Source organism: Ornithorhynchus anatinus, chromosome 10, assembly GCF_004115215.2.
Source record: "Ornithorhynchus anatinus isolate Pmale09 chromosome 10, mOrnAna1.pri.v4, whole genome shotgun sequence".
Classification (NCBI taxonomy): Eukaryota; Metazoa; Chordata; class Mammalia; order Monotremata; family Ornithorhynchidae; genus Ornithorhynchus; species Ornithorhynchus anatinus.
This window is the reverse complement of record NC_041737.1, coordinates 33654471-33677702: the sequence shown is the minus strand read 5'-3', so window position 1 is coordinate 33677702 and position 23232 is coordinate 33654471. Positions and strand designations below refer to the sequence as shown.

Sequence of the window (23232 nt, the reverse complement as noted above, 5' to 3'; positions counted from 1 at the left end):
AAATCAAGCCAGCCAGTCCCCTGACCACCATTAAGTCACCCAACTGCCTTCCTGGAGAATTTGCTTCCAGTATTTCAGCACTAGCCCAGTGGGGTGGGGGCAGGGGAAGGGCAGCAGGGGAGGGCTTCTCACAAATTCAGTGACTGTCGGATCTGAACATTTAACCTTTAAGACTGGACTGAAACCAAAAGCCCTTGAGTGTGCATCTAGATGGTTTCCATCCATTCTCTGGGGCCTGGAAGGTTTTCTTAACATTTTGATGCGGAACTTGAGGTCCACAGATGGAACATCCCATTTCGCTGTCCTAAATAAACGTCACGGGCTTCACAGCAGTGTCAACAAGCCGTCCCCACCAAACCCGACCCTATCTAGAACTCGACCCATCTCAGGCTCTTTTCAAGCTCTAGATATTTGGGTTTGGACATTCAAGTGGGGAACCACCATATCCTCCCTTGTCGGCTCAGCTGGCACTGCCAGGTGCTCTCATGCATTATTAGTGAAACACTCCCAGTGGCAATGTTCATCCATGACACGGCTTAGAGGATGTGCTAGGAAGGCTCATCTTTTCAGCTGTCTGAACCATGTGTGCCCTTGGGCAATATGGGCTGCTCTAAGAATACTGCATAAATGAGTGCTGCATCACTTTCCACCAACACCCTGGAAATAAAGGTTGCAAACGAGAGGCTCAAGCTCATAAAGTATTTCTGGCTCTCAGGATGTGCAGAACTGTGCTGGGCAAGAACCATCAAGGCTATTGGCTCCTGGGATGGCCTTCACTCTCCTGAACCCATTCTGGGTCAGAATGATTCATCGATCCCAGCTGAGAGCTCCTTGGGAAGGGTGACATGAGGGGTGCAGAAGCATTAACAGGCATGAAGAACTTCTCTTCTGGAAGAAGGAAGCTCTAGTGGAAGGAAGCAGTGTGGTCTAGTAGAAAGACTACCAGCCTGGGACTCAGAGGACCTGTGTTCTAAACCCAGCTCTGCCACTCATCTGCTCTGTGACCTTGGGATGAGCGGCAGAGGGATAGGGTGGAGATCCTGTTAGTGTGGGTGCATGTTGGCGGGGGGGAAGAAGAGGGTATAGAGGGCTGCTGCCCCTGACCCTCCCCTCACCGCAACTCCCACCTCCCGCAGTAAGATTCTTACATGTACACTTTGAGGACGAGGTCATCTTTGGTGTCTCCAGCCAGCAAGTCTGCGATGCTGAGCACAGCACAGCCAAAGGGCCGACGGTACTGGACGTTGCAGGAATTCTTCTTCTCCCCAGCCCCCATGCGGCCTGTTGCAGAAAATATCCATGTGACCCCCTCCCTGCCACACTCCTGCTCATAGACCCCATGAGATTAGACAGGGGTTGATTTCAGCATGAGAGGTTGCCCTTCATGCCACCTACCCTGGTCTTACAGGGCCCTTACATCTCCCCAGAGAGGTATTCAGAGATCCTGCAGATAGGGACAACCTAACCCTCTCCAGACCAGCCAGTGCTCTCTATTTCCTTTGCTATCATCTCACTCTGAGTTTTGAGGTAAAAGCAAAAGTGCAGTAGAATTTTTTCCAGGAGAAATGCCACCCCATCACTCTAGGCTGCACAGTAGGAGCTGTGTCATTCTAGGACATTCTTTCTGATCAGGGCAAAATGCTCTAGGAAACTAAGATTGCTGTGCAGATTAATAAGGCAGCTTCAGGAAGGTTATTAAAATGCTAGAAACACTGCCTGGCATTGGAAGAAATAAAGGGAAAGAACTTAAAATTCCCAGAACATCTGTTTTAATACTTCCAATTAAAATCACACCCTGCCCTTGAATAATACAAGGAACAATATCCCGGGGGAGATGCCCCAGTGAGTTGATAGGAAAGTGAGCTATTTTGCTTGGCTTGCAGAAATGAAAACAGTTACTGTACAATTCGATCATTTTATTCAAGGGTACTTCCCAGCAATGGAGAGAACATCTCTTTGCATGCAAACACAACACACAGAAACACATGCAAACAAACATGTACACATTCTCTCTTAGCACTCATGGCCTAACAGTTCAGCAGGAATCCCCTGGATACCTGCAGTGGGCTCTGATGGTGCAGCCACCAAAGAGGCTGGTGTTTTAACTTCTGGCCCAAAATAATTAAGGGGAAGGGGAGGTTCCCACCTGTCACAGCTCTAGGAATTCAACCAGATTAGAGCTCCCAGAACCTCACATGGGCATGCCCATGATCCCCTCAGCTTCTCCTTCCTGTACAGGGCATCTCCACATGGCTTGATCCTGTCTCTCCCTCTCCCTCCATTCCCCCACCACCGGCAATCCCTGACACTTACCTATCCGGATAATGTGCACCGTGATGTAGATGTCCTTCCTGAGCTCGCTTGCTGCCCAAGTCCTGCCAAAGAAGCAGGGTCTCATCATTTTGGTGTGGGAATCTCTTAGAGTGCATAATAGGAGGCTGGTGGCAGGCAGGGGAGGAGACGAGGGATGTGAAAGGAGTGGAGATGGGCCACTCCAATGGGTATACGTTCTCACTGGGTGCAGGCAGTCAGCGGGGGGACTCAGCTGGGGCTAAAGACCTTTCCAGCCCCATTGTTCCCAGGGCCCAGCACCCAGGAGAGTTCCTCTGGGGGCCGGACCCAGGAATGCTAGTTAGAAGGACAGTGTCCACAGGATCCGGGAAGCACTCACCACAAAGAGGGAACAGTGGCGTTCGGGCTTTTCTGGAGCCTTGGGCAACCCATTCCTATTCAGGCGCAAAAAAAAACCTCTCGCTGAAAGAAAGCAAATTGAGTTGAGTTTGTGGACCGTTCCGCTAGATCCCCTGGTTCCCTGCTCTGTCTGATACTCCCCCAAGGGCTTGGTACAGGGATCTGCACAAAGTGAGCACTCAATAATTGATTGAATGGGGAGTCTCTCAACTAGGGAGCAAACCAAACATTGTCTACCAGTGTGATGCTGAGCACAACAAACAATCCAGCCAATCAAACAATCAAACAATTCCCACTGGCAAATTAGGGCACTGAATGAGTGATGGAAAGAGCCACAGGTAATTACTGAATGGGGAACCCCCACACAAGTGCGTGCACATGCATGCACACGTGTCCATGCATGAACAAAGAGAGGGGGTGGAAATTACATTTTTCCTGCTATAGATAAGCCAATGAGGTAACTGCTCTCTTTCCTCTGAGATAGAGGTAGAAACAGAGGAAACTAAATCCTCTTGTCCATTATGTGCGAAGAGGAGATACTGATAGTTGAGTATCTATTTTTCAGTCGGACTAAATGCCACTAGTTTTTTCTTCATTACTGCAGCCATGAATCCTGTGACCTGATAATCAATTTCCTCCTCAAAACCACGTCTTGGTCTGTGCATGAAAGAGCTGTTTGAGGTGGAGGAAGGGCCAATAACTGAAAGCTCTATTCTGAAAAGAACTCCTCCCTGGGGCTGTATCAGTTTTGCTTTGCAAGGTACTCAAGCGAGTGAAGCTTTGGTCTCTCCCTTCCCCTAGCTTCCACCTTCTCCTGCCCCTGAGCATGTAGTGAAGTCCCTGGGCTAGAAGAAAGATTAAGTTTGCCTCTGCCTTGAAAGTCTCTGGCCATTCCTTTTCTGGCCTGCCTCTTCCTGGGCTGTGGGAATAAAGCATTAAATTTGGGGACTGCGCTTTGACCTGGAGGCGGTGTCTAGAAGGGTCCAGAGTTCAGTGGCAGGACCCCAGGAAGACACCTCATCTGACAGCATTGCAAGTTTTAGCATCCAAGAATACATCTCAAACGTGAACTCCATGGTGCTTCTCTTTTCCAGATTTTGGAGTCCAGCAGTGGCAGTTACCACTGTAAACTAACAACAACTGTGGTTACTCACTGGCATCAACCAGGATGCTGCCCCTGGTGCTGGAGGGCAGCAGAGAGGGAATGGGAGAGTCACAGTCCAACAAAAACAGCTGGTTTAGGAGAGCCATGGAACCCACTCCTGTCCCCACACTGAGGGCTCAAAGAAATCAAGCTATGGAGTAAATGAAAGAAGGCGCCAGGCTGAAAAGAATTCATCTGCTCAGCTGCTCTCTAATTCCTCTTTATTGCCAGTTTACCTTGGAAACATAGGTTGTTGCCTTGGAGTTATAGCTCCATACAACTACGGAGAAACGCAATTACACCAGACCACCATTGTCCCTATGTCTAAAGCCTAATTTAGATCTCGTCTCCTCCAAGAGGGCTTCCCTGACTAAGCCCTTTTTTTCCTCAATTCCCTTTTCCTTCTGTAACATCTATGCACTTGGATCTGTACCTTTTGGGCATTCAGTATTCACCCCACCCTCAGCCCCACAGCAATTACATACATGTCTGTAAATAATTTATTTAAAATAATGTCTGTCTTCCCCTATGAACTGTAAGCTCAGCATGGGCAGGGAACGTGTCTATATCATACTTTCCAAAGCACTTAATACAGTGCTTTGCACATAGTAAGCCCTTAATAAATATCACTGATTGACTGACTGAGATGTGATATTCTGGATTCACAGAGAACCTGTTAGTTACTTGAAAGAAAAGGATTAAATGCCAGTGACTTTTGTGAGAGTTTTAAAAATTAAATAAGTAATTCAGCCCAGGAAGAACTCAGATTCCAGACTCTCAAGGAGACTTGAGAAAGTTAGTGCCCAGAGTGGAAGGGATAACCAAGCCAGTGTTTGCCCAGTGAGCACTACGTCCCTTTAGCACGTGCCAGCCTATAGAACTGAGAGTCCATGGCACCTTCAGCCCACAGGACCCACTGCTCTCAGCATCTTCTTCCCATAATACAGTCATCCACAATACTCACAGCCTACAGTGACCTCAGTTCATAGCATCATCAGCCCACAGACCCCTTGGCTTGCAGCATCCACTGCCCACACAACAGCTTTAGGTGCCCACAGGTCATGACAACATCAGCCCACAGACCACTCAGTCCACAGCACCCACTACCCATAACACTCACAGACCCAGTAATCGCAGTCCCTGGCATCATCAGCCCATAGCACCCCAACATCCTCAGTCAACAGTACCATAACACCATCAGCCCAGAGCACTTACACAAGACCCTCAGTTCATGACATCCACTACCCTCGCCCCCAGCCCCTACAGCCTACAATCACCATCCAGACTGAGACAGACAGGAGGAATTCTGGCCCCCAGAGTGGAGGGGAAGGGGTGTAGGAAGGCACTGTTCTAAGACTCTTTCCAGACCAAAGCTTTGCCTTCCAGAAACTATCCCCAGCAGTGACTTCTGCCGGGTTTGAATCACCCACGGAGAAGCAGTTCCTGAAATAGTCTTTGAGGGTCAGGGAGGAGGGGAGAGGGGATAGCAACAGCACTGGCATGAATGACAGATTTTAGGTGTGAGGAGAAGAGAGACGAGGGAAGGAGAAGAAGAGGAAAATGAGAAAAGAAGAGGGGTCAAGGGCAGAGCTGGAAATAAAAGCTACTGCAACATTTTATTCTGAGCCAGGAGGTATAATGATACGCCACAGAAATGCCCTGGACCGAAAGATTCAAATGGATGCTGCAGAGCTCAATCCATCCCGCCTGATTAAATTTAGCTGATCCGAAGGGTCCACACTGCAGACTCTCTTCACAGGAGGTGATGATGAATCCTTTTTCATTCTTTGAATATTATAAGCAAAAATATAATCATGCACATCTCTCATGCCCCTTCACTTTAAAATATAGCAACTAAGGCTGGAAAAGCAAGGTAAAAGGTAAAAATCCTCAGTCAGTATGTAAAGGGGAAGAGAGAGAGTTTGGCACTCGGGAGAGGCCTCATGGGTTTAAAATGTTTTCCTGGATTTTCTTCTGGGTACTCAGGTTAGGCCTGACTGGGAAGAGATTGACTTAATGAGCCGTGCAACCAAAGCAGAATTCTAAGATTAGAAGAACTTGACTTCAATCAAGCAAAACTCCTGAGGGTTAAAACTAGGGCAAGAGCTGGTTTCTCAGCAGTCAGGTGTGGACAGGCATCAGTTTTTAGTTAAATAACCAACATCGCCAAAGGGAAATCCTATTCTTCTGAATAAGGCCAGTAGGTTATGCCTGAAATTCCTGGAAAGCAGCCCTGATTGCGGCTTAACTCTATTAAACACTTGGAACAAATTTCCACTGAACTACAAGGCCTAGCTGTGATATGCAATGGTGAGGATTTTCATCAGAACAGGGAAATTGAGAATTGGGAATTTTGCCTCAGAAGCTGAAATGGTTGAAGCAGCTTGGCCTAGTAGCACAGGCTTGGGAGTCAGAGGACATGGGTTCTAATCCTGGCTCTGCCACCTGTCTGCTGTGTGACCTTGGGCAAGTCCCTTAACTTCTCTGTGCTTCAGTTACCTCATCTGTAAAATGGGGATTAGGATTGTGAGTCCCACGTGAGACAACCTGATTACCTTGTATCTACCCCAGGACTTAGTGCTTGGCAAGTAGTAAGCACTTAGCAAATAGCATAATAATAATTAGTAATAAATAGCACCTTAATAGAACCTTAAAGAAACATCACTACCAACCATTTCATCAGAAAGTTATCTTTTCACATTCATCTTAATTGCTTCCACTTCACCTTTCAACACAGATTCCTCCCGCAGTGATTTGGACAGGCAAATCTGGATCTTGCAGTGCTGGTGTATTGCTTATCTGGGTTATTGTACTGCAACATAAATTGCAGATGCACAAGGACTATAAACAAGGATCTGAGAGAAGATGGGCAGGAGAGAAAGGGCAATCTCCAAATATGTTTATGTACCCCTCCCATATTTGCTCCATCCTCCTTATTGTTCAATTCCCAGAGCCGAGGTATCTGCACATAATGCCCGGGGGCCCCTAAGGTGTTGGAAGTTTGGGGGCTCATTGCAGCAAACTTCTACAGGAAGAGGCTAATTGGGGGAAGTGTTACATGGGCAGAGAAATTCATTTTGCCGAAGGTGCAAATGCCCATCCCATTCCTTGAGATCACAAAGGTTTACCTAAGGTCCCTTTTTGCTCAACACTGGCCCTGTATGGAGTGGTTCCTCTAACGCCATCTGCGAAGGATGCAGCACAGAGTTAAGACAGAACCCCAAACAATGAGTCCTGGAATACAGAGAGCCAGCATCAAAGCCAGTCTTATCGCTTCACACCTTTGCTTGAGAAGGTTGGGGAGGGGATAGTGAAAAGTTACTTGACAGGAGAATGGAGAAGAGCAGGAAACTCAAAGGACCACACAATGGAACAAAAGACCCTTCCATATACTCAGGAGCTGAGACACTGACCCTATACATGTGATCTATTTCCAGCTTTGATTGGTACTGCAAGTACTAATCAATAAATGGTTCCTACCAAAAAAAAACTAATTACCACAACTATGAATTTTGGGATTCATAGAGACTGCTCTCTCTAAGGTCACCCATGACCTCCTTCTTACCAAATCCAATGGTTCCTACTCCATTCTAATCCTCCTTGACCTCTCAGCTGCCTTTGACACTGTCGACCATCCCCTCCTCCTCCACACCTTATCTCACCTTGGCTTCACTGTCCTCTCCTAGTTCTCCTCTTATCTTTCTGGCTGGTCATTCTCGGTCTCCTTCGCAGGCGCCTCCTCCCCCTCCCATCCTTTAACTGTTGGAGTTCCTCAGGGGTCAGTTCTTGGCCCTTTTCTGTTCTCCATTTACACTCACTCCCTTGGTGAACTCATTCGCTCTCACGGCTTCAACTACCATCTCTACGCAGATGACACACAGATCTACATCTCTGCCCTTGTTCTCTCCCCCTCCCTTCAGGCTCGCATCTCCTCCTGCCTCCAGGATGTCTCCACCTGGATGTCGGCCCACCACCTAAAACTCAACATGAGCAAGACTAAGCTCCTCATCTTCCCTCCCAAGCCCTGTCCTCTCCCAGACTTCCCTATCACCATGGATGGTACGACCATCCTTCCCATCTCTCAGGCCCGCAACCTCGGTTGTCATCTTTGACTCGTCTCTCTCGTTCACCCCACACATCCGATCCGTTAACAAGACCTGCCGGTCTCACCTTTCCAATATCGCCAAGATCTGCCCTTTCCTCTCCACCCAAATGGCTACCTTACTGCTACAGGCTCTTGTTATATCCCGGCTAGACTACTGTGTCAGCCTTCTCTCTGATCTCCCTTCCTCCTCTCTCACCCCGCTCGTCTATTCTTCACTCTTCTGCCCAGCTCATCTTCCTGCAGAAACACTCTGGGCATGTCACTCCCCTTCTTAAACACCTCCAGTGGTTGCCCATCAACCTCCACTCCAAACAAAAACTCCTCACTCTAGGCTTCAAGGTTCTCCATCACCTTGCCCCTTCCTACCTCTCCTCCCTTCTCTCTTTCTACTGCCCACCCCGCACGCTCCGGTCCTCTGCCGCCCACCTCCTCACTGTCCCTCGGTCTCGCCTATCCCGCCGCCGACCCCTGGGTCACATCCTCCCGCGGTCCTGGAAGGCCCTCCCTCCTCACCTCAGACAATTAATTCCCTTCCCCTCTTCAAATCCCTACTTAAAACTCTCCTCCAAGAGGCCTTCCCAGACTGAGCTTCCCCCTTTTTCCCTCTGCTCCCTCCCCCTTCACCTCTCCGCAGCTAAACCCTCTTCGCCCCCCTTTCCCTCTCCTCCTCCCCTCTCCCATCCCACCCCCTCAGCACTGTACTCGTCCGCTCGACTGTATATATCTTTATCACCCTATTTATTTTGTTTATTTTGTTTAATGAAATGTACATCACCCTGATTCTATTTAGTTGCCATTGTTTTTATGAGATGTTCTTCCCCTTGACTCTATTTATTGCCATTGTTCTTGTCTGCCTGTCTCCCCTGATTAGACTGTAAGCCCGTCAAAGGGCAGGGACTGTTTCTATCTGTTGCCAACTTGTACATTCCAAGCGCTTAGTACTGTGCTCTGCACATAGTAAGCGCTCAGTAAATACTATTGAATGAATGAATGATTTAATGCCCTCCTACCTCTCTCTGAGAATGACTTCCATCCGGACTACAAAGCTTGAAGGGCCCCAACCTTCGATATAGCATCACTATTCATTCATTCATTCAATAGTATTTATTGAGCGCTTACTATGTGCAGAGCACTGTACTAAGCGCTTGGGATGAACAAGTCGGCAACAGATAGAGACAGTCCCTGCCGTTTGACGGGCTTACAGTCTAATCGGGGGAGATGAACAGACAAGAACAGTGGCAATAAATAGAGTCAAGGGGAAGAACATCTCGTAAAAACAATGGCAACTAAATAGAATCAAGGCAATGTACAATTCATTAACAAAATAAATAGAGTAATGGAAATATATACAGTTGAGTGGACGAGTACAGTGCTGTGGGGATGGGAAGGGAGAGGTGGAGGAGCAGAGGGAAAAGGGGAAAAAGAGGGTTTAGCTGCGGAGAGGTAAAGGGGGGGTGGCAGAGGGAGTAGAGGGAGAAGAGGAGCTCAGTCTGGGAACGCCTCTTGGAGGAGGTGAGTTTTAAGTAGGGTTTTGAAGAGGGGAAGAGAATCAGTTTGGCGGAGTGAGGGGGAGGGCGTTCTAGGACCGCGGGAGGACGTGGCCCAGGGGTCGACAGCGGGATAGGCGAGACCGAGGGACGGTGAGGAGGTGGGCGGCAGAGGAGCGGAGGTGCAGGTGGGTGGTAGAAAGAGAGAAGGGAGGAGAGGTAGGAATGGGCCAAGGTGATGGAGAACCTTGAAGCCTAGAGTGAGGAGTTTTTGTTTGGAGTGGAGGTGATGGGCAACCACTGGAGGTGTTTAAGAAGGGGAGTGACATGCCCAGATCGTTTCTGCAGGAAGATGAGCTGGGCAGCAGAGTGAAGAATAGACTGGAGCGGGGTGAGAGAGGAGGAAGGGAGGTCAGAGAGAAGGCTGACACAGTAGTCCTAGCCGGGATATAACGAGAACCTGTAGCAGTAAGGTAAGCCATTTTGGGTGGAGAGGAAAGGGCAGATCTTGGTGATATTGTAGAGGTGAAACCGGCAGGTCTTGGTAACGGATAGGATGTGTTGGGTGAACGAGAGAGACGAGTCAAGGATGACACCGAGATTGCGGGCTTGAGAGACGGGAAGGATGGTCGTGCCATCCACGGTGATAGAGAAGTCTGGGAGAGGATCGGGTTTGGGAGGGAAGATGAGGAGCTCAGTCTTGCTCATGTTGAGTTTTAGGTGGCGGGCCGACATCCAGGTGGAGACGTCCTGGAGGCAGGAGGAGATGCGAGCCTGAAAGGAGGGGGAGAGGACAGGGGCGGAGATGTAGATCTGCGTGTCATCTGCGTAGAGATGGTAGTCAAAGCCGTGAGAGCGAATGAGTTCACCGAGGGAGTGAGTGTAAATGGAGAACAGTAGAGGGCCAAGAACTGACCCTTGAGGAACTCCAAGAGTTAAAGGATGGAGGGGAGGAGGCTCCAGCGAAGGAGACCGAGAATGACCGGCCAGAGAGGTAAGAGGAGAACCAGGAGAGACAGAGTCCGTGAAGCCAAGGTGAGATAAGGTGTGGAGGAGGAGGGGATGGTCGACAGTGTCAAAGGCAGCAGAGAGGTCAAGGAGGATTAGAATGGAGTAGAAGCCATTGGATTTGGCAAGAAGGAGGTCATGGGTGACCTTAGAGAGAGCAGTCTCAGTAGAGTGGAGGGGACGGAAGCCAGATTGGAGGGAGTCCATGAGAGAATGGGAGTTAAGGAATTCTAAGCATCGATTGTAGATGACTCGTTCTAGGATTTTGGAAAGGAAGGGTAGTAGGGAGATAGGGCGATAACTGGAGGGGGAAGTGGGGTCAAGAGCGGGTTTTTTTAGGATGGGGAGACGTGGGCATGTTTGAAGGCAGTGGGGAAGGAACCATTGGAGATTGAGTGGTAAAAATAGAAGTTAAGGAAGGTAGGAGGGCAGGGGCGATGGTTTTAATAAGGTGAGAGGGGAATGGGGTCCTAGGCGCAGGTGGAGGGGGTGGCACTTGAGAGGAGGGAGGAGATCTCCTCTGAGGATACTGCAGGGAAGGATGGAAAGTAGGGGAGAGGGTTGGTGGGGGGGGGAGAGGCGGAGGGGTGACTTTGGGGAGCTCAGACCTGATTGTGTTGATTTTCGTGAGGAAATAGGTGGCCAGATCATTGGGGGTGAGAGATGGGGGAGGGGGAGGAACAGGGGGCCTAATGAGAGAGTTAAAGGTCCGGAACAATCGGTGGGGGTGACGGGCATGGGTGTCGATGAGGGAGGAGAAGAAGGTTTGCCTGGCAGAGGAGAGGGCAGAGTTAAGGCAGGAAAGGATAAATTTGAAGTGTGTGAGGTTGGCTTGGTGCTTGGACTTTCGCCAGCAGCGCTCAGCAGCTCGAGCATAGGAGCGTAGGAGGTCGACAGAGGAGGTGATCCAGGGCTGTGGGTTAGTGGAGCGAGAGTGGCGGAGGGAAAGGGGGGCAAGAGAGTCGAGATGAGTAGAGAGGGTGGAGTTGAGAGCGGAGACCTGATCATCAAGAGTGGGAAGAGAGGACAGGGTGGCAAGATGAGGAGAGATGCTATGGAAAGACGGATGGATCGAGAGATCGGAGGTCTCTGTGGGGCAGTAGCGAAGATTTGCAGGGGGAGGGAGTGTGAGAGATGAGGCAGGTGAGAAGGTTATGGTCAGAGAGAGGGATTTCAGAGTTGGTGAGGGAGGAGATAGTGCAGCGGTAGGAGATGACGAGATCGAGGGTGTGACCGAGTCGGTGAGTGGGCGCGGTATGGTGGAGAAGAACACTGTTACAGAACTGCATCAGCATCTCCCTGAAAAGGCCCAAGAGAGCCCACATTCGGGCAACTTAGAAGCTGCTTCATTACCTTCTTGCATTAAACATAACTATCTTTCCTATGAGTGTAAATCATTTCACTCTTAAATGTTTGCACTAATTAGGATTCATTAAAATATTCTCGCTAGGTTCTGGCTCTCCAAGCATGCAGAAAATGTGGGCAATTCTTAACAGAGGTAATGGATCCAGCAAAGCCAGGTTCTGAGCAAAGGAATTGGCCCAGAAAGCATTCAAGGATAGCAATCCCAGAACATTCTGGGATTCCAAAATCCAAACCACTGCTGAACATGCTACTAAGCAGCAGTGACGCTCACAAGGAATGCATTTCTGTTCCTATGGAGAACAAACCTGCACTTAGGGATCCAAACAGCTCTCTACTGGGAAGCAGTGGATAAAGCATGGGCCTGGGAGTCAAAGCACCTGGGTTCTAATCCCCAGCTCTGCCATTTGTCTGTTGTGTGATCTTAGACAAGTCACTTCACTTCTCTGCACCTCAGTTACCTCATCTGTAAAATGAGGATTAAGACTATGAGGCCCAGGTAGAATGCAGATTGGGTCTAAACTAATTAGCCTGTATCTACCACAGCACTTAGTGCAGTTCCTGGCCCATAGCAAGCACTTAAGAAATACCATAAAAAATCATTTAAAAAACTGGCCCTATTAACTGGCCCTAATCATGAATTTTGGATGCAAAAGCCTGGAAATGTGTTTATAACCTGGGAACCTTAACTCCAGCAAGCCCTGACGGTGGCCTCCTGGGCTTCTGTGGATGGGCAGGTATTGCTGGGGAGTCACTAGCAGCACTCACAGACTATGGGATGTGACCTTAAGGTCAAGAAGGTGGGCAAAAGTTCTGACAATCTATAAGGGGGAGGGAGGTGGAACTGGTAAATCTGAAATGATTGGTCAGAACAAGTAGAGGCTGGGAAGATATTAGAACTATGATCAACAAATCACTTTGATGTTATTCAGCACCTCACTGGACCATCTAACCAGAGGAACCCACGATGTCAGAAAACTCTCAGGGAGACTAATTGAATTTATGAAGGAGAGCAGCACAGGAAACACCATGGTAGGGACTTTATCCCAGCAGCACTTATGGTTGTGCCAATCTAGAGCAGCCTAATCTCAAATCTGCTGGATCGGTTGGGTCCTTGCCATCTGGAGGCGCCAATGTCGATGGCTCAGTGACCCGCAGCAATCAGACCTAGGGCCAGATGGATCACTAGTGGTGATCTGGTCAAAGAACTGGGAATGTGAGTGTCAAAACAACTGGCAATCCCAAAGTGAGGGTTTCCCAACATATTGGAAGCAGAAAAATTCAAAGCAACTATGAGATAAATTACTCCAGTAACAGGATAAAATTCAAGATGGACAAGGGCTAACCAGGACATCACCATCAGGGTTGAGAACAGAATGGAGCAAGGCCATTGAGGCACAAGTTCAACAGAAAAAGACTTCAGGGCTATGGATGGAGAGGGAGGAGTTAGGGTGTTAGGTGATTCCCCCCCAACCATGAAGATGGATGCCCAGGAGGGAGATCAGCAGAAGATGGTTGTTCCCAGCAGCCTGGGGCTGCTGTTGGAGATGGGCAGATGGACTTTGGGTCTGATACAGTATGGTGTTACTTATGTTACTCATGTTCTAATGTTTCTAACTTGCTCTCCTTTAGAAGAAAGCATGTAAGTCCCTTCTTTTTTTCACTGTGCTTCAGGAAAATCTCCAGGCCAAATTTAGAGTTTTCCTAATAAAACATAGACAAACAGATAGGATTACCCCCCACCTCACCAGCCCAGGCCTCCTGAGTTACTCCACCTCTGGGCATGATCAGAAGGACCCCCTACACCTCTCCCCCTCCCCAAAAGTCACGTTGAAAGGCAAAACAAGGGCTTTTCAGGGGGCTTGGATCTCTAAGAGAGAGAATCAGGTCATTTCTAGTGTCTCCCTGCCCTTTCCCTCTGAGAGAGAAGAGGGAAGAGGGGAATGAGAAAAGAAGGAATAATGCTTGTGACTTTGGGCCCGCAGAGAATTGGTCTAAGCAGTTGGGTTTCCCCTCGAAGATCTGGATTCATCCTACTGAGCAAAGCAAACTCAGCTTTCTTGGACATCCAGGACTTCTACAGACTATGTTTCAGGGCCCAGGATGGTATTCCTGCATTGATGGGAAAGTGAAGCGGATCTGGGGAAGGGGGAGTGGTGTGTTTCATTCTCACAGAGGGCTTTCTTCTTTCTGAAGCTAAACAGCCACCTAATGCCCCCTTGAGTCACTCAGGTGAACCATGTCAGACACACTGCAGGTATTGCTCACAGCAAGTCTGGACAGAAAGGAATGTGACTCTGGGGAATGAAGTGGAAAGGCATAGGGGGAACTTCAAGGAAACCGGCAAACTGAAGGGCATGTAGGGGACAAGAAATGAAAGACAGACAAAATGAGACTTAGGAGTGTTGGGAGTTGGGGGCCACCTGGGCTCTGGGTTTCTGCAGTGTGGAATGGCTACAGACAGGACCACCCCCGAGTGGGTAAAGTGGAGTGGGAGGTGCAGGATCAGGGGACAGTTGTTCAGTAGAGGCCTCGGATGGGAGCAGCAGACAAAGGACAGGTGCATCAGCCATCACCCCCAAAGGCTTCAAAGAAAGTGGAATGCTGAGGGGGGTGGGCCCAAGCCACACTTGGCTTCCTGGGCTTCCATGGAAGACTTCAAGCTCAGGAGGTCCGAGGGATCTGGTCAAAGGTCACCTCAAGTCACAAACAAAGGTCAGATTGGAGAGCTTTGGCCCAGCTCTATTCATTCAATAGTATTTATTGAGCGCTTACTATGTGCAGAGCACTGTAACCGAAGTGCTTGGATGAACAAGTCGGCAACAGATAGAGACAGTAGCTCTAGACTGTAAGCTCATTGTAGGCAGGGGAATGTGTCTGTCTATTGCTGCTCTGCACATAGTAAGCGCTCAATAAATACAATTGAATGAATGAAAAAAAGCTACAGACTCATGTCCAGCCCCCCCAGAAGGTGAGTAACGCAGGAGAGGGTGTGCCATAGGCTGGGGCAGGGCCAGGTCTTAATAATAATGTTAATAATGGTTGGTATTTGTTAAGCGCTTACTATGTTGCCGAGCACTGTACTAAAGCGCTGGGGTAGACATAGGGGAATCAGGTTTGTCCACGTGGGGCTCACAGTCTTAATCCCCATTTTACAGATGAGGGAACTGAGGCACAAGAGAAGTTAAGTGACTTGCCCACAGTCACACAGCCGACAAGTGGCAGAGCTGGGATTCGTAACTCATGAGCCCTGACTCAAAGCCCGTGCTCTTTCCACTGAGCCACGCTGCTTCTCTTGGCAGTGAGGGTGGCCCTATTGAGCCCTAAGCTCTATGTGTCATCCCCAGTTCCTTCTTCTCTGGCCAGGCAGGAGGAGATTGAGGGCATAGAGAGAAGTGAGGGTGGGGAGGAAGTGAAGATGGGGAAAAAAGTGAGGTTGGAGAGGGAAGGGAGGACCAGGAGGGAAGTGAGAATGGAGAGAAAATGAGGAAGGCAAGAGAAGTAAGGGCAGAGAAGGAAGTGAGGAAGGGGAGGGAGGTGGGGATGGGGAGGGGAACTGAGGATGGACAGGGAAGTAAGGAAGGGAAGAAAAGTGGAGGAAGGGGGTAAAATAAAAAATCAAATTCAGAGGCCTAAGATTTTTTTCTCTGAGATCTATCTTTCACCTCATACTCATTAATAATAAATGTGTGATTGATTCCTAGACATAACTACTATAATCATCCATTCATTCATTTAAATTCTTGGATTATTCTTGGAACAAGAATTTGTTACTTTTGCTTTTAATAAAACAAACTCTGAAAATGAAAGGTGATATGAAGCCTGGAACTTACTCATATAGAATACGCATACTGCCCCCCAGACTGTAGGTCTGAATTATATCTCAATCCTGCTGTTTAGTGTTAATGGATTACAGATAGTGTCACCCCAGCTAGTCATTCCACAGCTAAAAATGGAGTCTGGATTCAGAAGGGCTTTCAATTGTAATGGCTTTCAAAAATCTGACTTTAAAGAAAGTTTCCTCCATACTGAGATTAAGTGACAGACAGTCCTGGGGGAGACGTTTTAAGGGTACCGTCTTCTGAGCTATAGACTGGTTAAACTCACTGTGAGCAGGAAATGTGTCTGTTCATTATTAGATTGTACTCTTCCAAGCACTTAGTACAGTGATCTGCACATAGTAAGTGCTCTATAAATGTGATTGACTGACTGAGCTCAGGGAAGAGTGGGGTCTACCAGGCTGCTAGCTCACCTACATGGAGCCCCAGAAACACCACCCAAAGGGAGCTGAGGTGCTCATTTTTGGGGACTTTGAAGATTGGTACTCCTTAGGATGAGGGGTCTGATGTATGCCACAGTTTGGGCAGCTGGCCAAACCACCCTACATAGGTTGCCACGTGGCCCTGGGGTCAGAAGCCCAGAATCCCCTTTTCCACAGCCCTTTTCCTGACAGAGGCCAGGAGTGCTGTCATGGCCTGGAAGACCCACATGGTAGCAGGGACATCCAGCAGGGGTAGAATAGAGTGGGTAGGGGTGGGACAGAGCTAGCAGGGCAGGACTGAATGGGCTGGGCAATATAAACGCTGGGCTTCATGTACTTAAAAACTCTCCTTGTTGAGCTCACCATGATCCCCAGGCTTCAAGACTGCAGGGCTAACAGTGCTCCTGCTAACTAGGCGTAGTACCTTCTGAATGGGTGTAGGTCCATGCCACCTGGGAGATCCAGAGTGGCTTCTGGAGTAGGAGGCAGCTTCCCCAGCTGGGGACTGGCACAAAGGATTCTTGCTCCCACAGGCAATTCACAGTCCTGAAACCCTGTAAGCAGGGTCCTGGTAGTGGCCGGGTTACTGCAAGACCCTCCCACACTTCCCCAAGAAGCAGGGGATGGACTGCCAGCAGGTCACATGGACAGAGTAGCAGATGGGAAATGAAAATCTCATTTCTTTGAGATTTCAGGACCATGAGGACAGGTGAAGGCCGGTTATGGAAAATCAGTAAAATAATTTAAAACAATTGAGAGCTTTGGCACCCAGCTGCAAACCTACTGAGGATGCCTCACTAGCCCCAGCCTGATCTCTTCTTCATTGCTTCTATGCTGGATGGCATTCAAGGACAGGCATGTTTTCATGGAGATTTTCCAGTACTTCTGTGAATTCCTTTGACTTTCCCCAATCTCTCTGCCTCCCTTGGTGTTTTGGGATAAAGGTGTTTCACATGGAACTCCCCATTGGTGACATGATGAAAACACTGCCAGCCTGAAGGGGCTCCTGGACTCCCCTGGGTCTTGCCTTCTTTCCCCTTCTGGGAGTGGGGAGTCCATATTCTCCGAGCCTTGTATCTCTGCTCCACACACTGTGGGACTTAGTTATGAGATTTATTAAGCAGTTAACACGGGCCAAGTGCTAGAATAAACACAAGATTATGAGATTTGGCACGGTCCTTGCCTTACGTGGGCTTTTAGCATATTTTATTCCCTCATTTTACAGATGAAGAAACTGAGGTCCATCGAGATTAAGTGACTTGCCCAGGGTCCCATAGTAGGACAGGGGCAGTATTGAGACTTCAACTGATTAGAACTGGGTTCTAATCCTGGCTCCGCCACTTGTCTGTGGTGTGACTTTGGACAGGTCACTTATCTTCTCTGTGCCTCAGTTACATCATCTGTAAAATGGGGATTAAGACTGTGTGCCCCATGTGGGACATAGTGTCCAACCTGATTAGCTTGTAACCACCCCACTGCTTAGTACAATGCTTGGCATGTAGTAAGTGCTTAACAAATACCATCCTTCTTCTTATTATTATTATTATCTATCCCAGAACTTAGCTCAGTGCCTGGCACACAGTAAGTGCTTACCAAATGCCAAGAAAAAAAACCAAAAAACAATCCTGTGACTCCGGAGCCCATGCTCTCTCCACTAGGCCATGGTGCTTAATTATCTTTCTGGCCGTTCATTCTCAGTCTCCTTCGCGGGCTCCTCTTCTGCCTCCCACCTCCTGTGAGAGTCCCTCAAGGTCCAGTTCTATGCCCCCTTCTATTCTCCATCTACAACCACTCCCTTAGAAAACTCATTCACTCCCATGGTTTCAACTACCACCTTTATGCGGATGATACTGAAATCTACATCTCCAGCCCTGATGTCTCTTCCTCTCTAGTCTCTCATTTCCTCTTGCCTTTAAGACATCTCTACTTCGATGACCTCCATCACTTCAAGCTTAACATGTCAAAAATAGAACTTCTCCTCCCACCCAAACCCTGTCTTCCCTTTGACTTTCCCACTACTGTAGATGGCACCAGCACCCTTCCCGTCTTACAAGCCGGTACCCTTGGCGTTATCCTTGACTCCTCTCTGTCATTCAACCCACATATTCAATCCATCACTAAATCCTGCCGGTTCCACCTTCATAACAGAGCTAAAATCTGCACTTTCCTCTCCCTCCAAACTGCTACCAAGTTAATACAATCACTCATCCTATCTTCTTGGATTACTGCATCAGCCTCTTGCTGACCTCCCAACCTCCTCTCTCCCCACTCCAGTTGATACTTCACTCTGCTATCCAGATCATTTTTCTACAAAAATATTTGGGACATGTCACCCCGCTCTTCAAAAAACTCCAGTAGTTGTCCATCCACCTCCGCATCAAACAAAACTCCTCACCATTGGCTTTAAAGCACTCCATCACCTTTCCCCCTCCTATCACACCTCACTTCTCTCCTTCTACAACCCAGCATGCATATTTCGCTCCTCTAGTGTTACCCTTCTCACTGTACCTCGATCTCGCCTGTCTCACCCCCAACCCCTAGTCCACGTCCCACCTCTGGCCTTGGTAAACCATCCCTTCTCAAATCCGACAGTTACTCTTCCCTTCCTTCAAAGCTTTATTGAAGGCACATCTCATAAAAGAGGCCTTACCGGACTAAGCCACACTTCCTCATCTTTCCACTCCCTTCTATGTAGCCCTGACTTGCTCCCTTGCTCTTCCACCACCAGCCCCACAGCACTTTTGTACATAATTGCAATTTATTTATTGTATTGATGTCTGTCTCCCCCACTCTAGAGAGTAAGACCGCTGTGGCCAGGAAATGTGACTGCTTTATTGCTGCATTGTACTCTCCCAAGTGCTCTGCACACGGTAGAGCTCAATAAATACAACTGAATGAATGAATATCCCTGAAATGTCACATCCCAAATGCCTATATGACTCCTAAAATCCAACAGAGGCAGTCTAACTTTTGCTGCAGCTTCTATCTTGGCAGGCAAACAGCATGTTGGTGCTTGAAGAATTCTCCTTCTCCTGCTAGTGTCATTTCTCACTGAGACCAATAACCTCTGCCCACAGCCTCACTACAGGGTTTATCTAATGTGATGGGAATGCTGCAAAAAGAAATACACTGCAAAACCACATAGACGCATATGGAACAGATTCATGGTTTACCCCAAGCTTTGGGGGAAACCAGGTCAGAAACAAGGTATGTAGTGTTGGCAAGCCAAGACTGCAGGCACAAATAGCAGAAGGAAATGTCACTGCAGGTCATTGATGGTACAGATTACCAAAAACTGAAGTCCTTGCCAAGAGTGTCTAGACAGATCAGGAAATGCTGTGTGCTGTCTGGAGCACATGATATCACCACGTCACAGAAAAGTCCTTCAACACCCACTCATCTATTTATATTACATACTAAAACTTGCTCCCGCCAACTTGCCCACTGAAGAGCTTTTTCCTCCACTATTTCTTGGCTTGATCAGTCAACCAATGGTATTTAGTGAGTGCTTCCTCTGTGCCGAGCACTATTACTAAGCCCTTGGGAGAGTAATACAACAGAGTTAGCAGTCATGTTCCTGCCCATAATGAGCTTATGGTCTAGAGGGGCGACAGACATTAATACTGGATCTGTGATCTTTGGACACAAGGACTTATGTATATATCTTAAATTAGTTATTATAAATATGGGTTTATTCATATTAATGTCTGTCTCCCCGACTGGACGGTAAGCTCTTTATGAGCGGGAATGTGTCTGCTAATTCTGTGAACTGTATTTCCCAAACACTTAGTATAGTGCTCTGTACATAGTACATAATAAATACCATTGATTGATTAATTGATTGACTGAATAATTTACAGATATGTCATAAGGCTGTGGGGCTGAGGGTGGGCTAGGAATCCAAGTACAAGGGCGATGCAAAAGTGAGAAATGGAGAACTGAACTTCCTTTATGCTTCCAAACATTCGGTAGTAAAATGATCTCTAAGACATATGTGTTTTAACTCCCCAGAAACACAAATTATGCCCTCATAATCCTTCATTATGGAAAACAGCTGCTGAAGAAGGCAGCTCATCCAGCAGTTGTATTTATTGAGTGCTTACTGTGTGCAGAGGCACTGTACTAAGTACTTGGGAGAGTACAACAGACACATTCCCTGCCCATAATGAGCTTACAGTCTACGGGGACAGACATAATACACATAAACTACGGAATATGTACATAAGTCCTGAAGGAGCAAATCAGGATGTCACAGATGGAGTGGGAGAAGAGGAACTAAGGGCTTAGTCAGGGAAGGCCTCTGGAGGAGATGAGCTTTCAATAAGATTTTGAAGGTGGGGAGAGTAATTGTCTGTCATTTTGAAGAGGGAGGACATTCCGGGCCAGAGTCAGGATGTGGGCATGAGTCAGTGTGAGATACAGAAGGACTGAGGTACAGTGAATACATTTGCATTAAAAAGAGTAAGTGTGTGGGCTGGTTGTAGTTGGAGAGCAGTGACATGCAGTAGGAGGGGGCAAGGTGATTGCGTGCTTTAAAGCCGATGGTAAGGAGTTTCTGTTTGATGCAGAGTGGATGGATAGGCAACCACTGGAGTCTCTTGAGGAGTGGGGAAACATGGCCTGAATATTTTTGTAGGAAAATGATCTGGGCAGCAGAGTGAAATATGGACTGAGTGGGAGAGACAGGAGGCAGGAAGGTCAGCAAGGGAGGCTGATAGAGTAATCAAGCAGGAAAGGATAAGTCCTTGATCAGTATAGAAGCTGTGTTGAATGGAGAGGAAAAGGTAGATTTTAGTGATGTTGTCAGTGTTGAACTAAAAGGATTTAATGATAGATTGAATATGTGGTTAAATGAGAGAGATGAGTAAAGATAATCCTAAGATTATCCAAAGATCCAAAGATATGGGCTCGTGAGACAGACAGGATGGTGGGGTGTCTACTAGTGAAGGGAAAGTCAGGGGGAATCCAAATGGAAAGCACTCTGAAAGAATGATGAAATGAGGAAGGACCTGAGCGGTATCCAGAGAATAGCCAGCCATTCCTCAGTGACTGCCCCCATGTTCTGAACAACAACAGTAGCTGCTGTCATGTCTGTGCTGGAGGAGAAGCCCATGTCTCCCAGCCATTCCTGGTCTGGCTACTTTATACAGGAAACTAATAAAACTTAGGCTGGGAAAGTCCTCTAGAAACAAGTTTCCCTTTCCAAAAAGAAAAAAAGTGGGAAGCTGCTTCTCCCTGGTCTCGGCCCTGTACATATTACTGAGTGCCTTTGCTGGGACCAGAAGGCCTCCAGGCTTGGCTCCCTGGGCATCACCCTGTAGACACTCCAGAACAGCCGGAGGTGGCATCAGAAACTCCTGTGGCATCAGAAACTCCTGCCTCAAGCAACCAGCAGAAATTGAACTTGCTGGGTCATCCCCCACTCCACACTGGCCGAATCTCAGAAGGGATGTCTGCTCCACTGCTCTTCCCTGAAACACACATCAACATCAGTGATCTTACCCATGTCAGCAACTCTCCAACTTATCAACCAGCAGGCTCCAAGCTTAGCTAAAGAAGCAGCATGGCCTAATGGATACAGCACAGGCTTGGAAATCACAAGGACCTGGGTTCTAACCCGGCTCCACCACTTGTCTGCTGTGTGACCTTGGGCAAGTCACACAACACTCTCTGCTCAGTTTTTCTCCTCTGTAAAATGGGATTAAGACTGTAAGCCCTATGTGGGACAAGGACTGTTTCCAACCTGATTAGCTTGTATCTACCCAGTGGTTAAAACAGTGATTGATACATAGTAAACACTAAACAAATACCATCATCCTCATCAGGAGCTTGCCAGTGGCACCAACCCTTGGGTAGACATCTTGGAATAGAAGCTCTGCCTTGCCCTCTCCCTCCCCGCCCCCAAACTGGGCTGAACCTCACAATACTTTCCCTGGCTGGCTGGCATGCAAGGCAAGCTAAGAGCAAATTCTGACATCAATGAAACCCACAAGTGGATTCATCTCTATCCTGCATTTCACCAGTAAGCTGGAGAGCTCTGGAAGAACATGGGGGTTGAAATAAAACAGAGAGGAATCCAGGCAGGGAGGGGGAAATCCCAGCAATTCACATCACACTCTTCAGCCTGAAGGGGTGTGCGATTCAAGATGAAGTTTTGTGCACCAGTCCAAGTCAGCTAAGCATCAATCAATCAATCGTATTGTACTAAGTGCTTGTGAGAGTACAATATAACAAATCCCTGCTCACACAGTCTCTGCTCACAATGAACTTACAGTCTAGAGGGGAAGACAGACATTAATATATATAAATCGATTACAGATAGTACAGAAGCATTGTGGGGCTGGGAGGGTGGATAAATAAAGGGAGCAGTCAGGGCGATGTGGAAGGAAGTGGGAGAAAAGGAAAAGAGGGTTTAGTCAGGAAAGCCTCTTGGAGGAGATGTGGCTTGAAGATCAGGTGAGTAATTGCCCTATAGGAAGAGAGAGGGTGTTCCAGGCCAGAGGCAGGATGTGGATGAGAGGTCGGCAGAGAGATAGACGAGATCGAGGTACAGCGAGAAGGTTAGCATTAGAGGAGCGAAATGCACAGGCTGAGTTTTAGTAGGAGAATATCGAGGTGAGGTAAGAGGAGGAAAGGTGATTGAGTGCTTTAAATTGCTTTAAAATCCACTCTTCATTGCTCCTCACCATCAACTGAGGCCAATCTCCTCTGCCAGCAATAACACAAGGCAGAGGTGACAGCTGCTCAGAGAGGCAAACAATAGGAACTTGTAATACTTGTATAAATGCTTGAGAATTGAAACACAGATCACATCAGTAGCCTTTTCTAGGAAAGGTAATTAAACAGAACTCCTCATCTTCCTACCCAAACCCCTTCTTCCCCTGCCTTTCCCAACTCTGTAAACAGCACCACCATCCTCCCTGCCTCACACCCCTTAATCATGGCATTATCCTTGACTCATCTCTCTCATTTCACCCACATATTCAATCTGTCACCAAATCCTGTTGGTTCACCCATCACAACATCGCTAAAATCTGCTCTTTTCTCTCCATGTTAATCCAAGGATTTATCCTATCCTGCCTAGATTACTGCATCAACCTCCTTGCTGACCTCCTTGCCTCCTGTCTCTCCTCACTCCAATCCACACTTCACTCTGCTGCCCGGATCTTTTTCC

General features: G+C 48.0%; 1 protein-coding gene across 1 annotated transcript in view; it reads right to left on the bottom strand.

Annotated features, from left to right (window-relative positions):
- DOCK4 (dedicator of cytokinesis 4) overlaps nucleotides 1-23232 on the bottom strand; it is a 348354-nt gene that overhangs the window by 167430 nt on the left and 157692 nt on the right. The window contains 5 exon segments of the mRNA XM_029072864.2: nucleotides 1149-1281; nucleotides 2314-2362; nucleotides 2364-2375; nucleotides 2672-2754; nucleotides 3846-3874. Coding sequence (XP_028928697.1) covers nucleotides 1149-1281; nucleotides 2314-2362; nucleotides 2364-2375; nucleotides 2672-2754; nucleotides 3846-3874 — 306 coding nt within the window.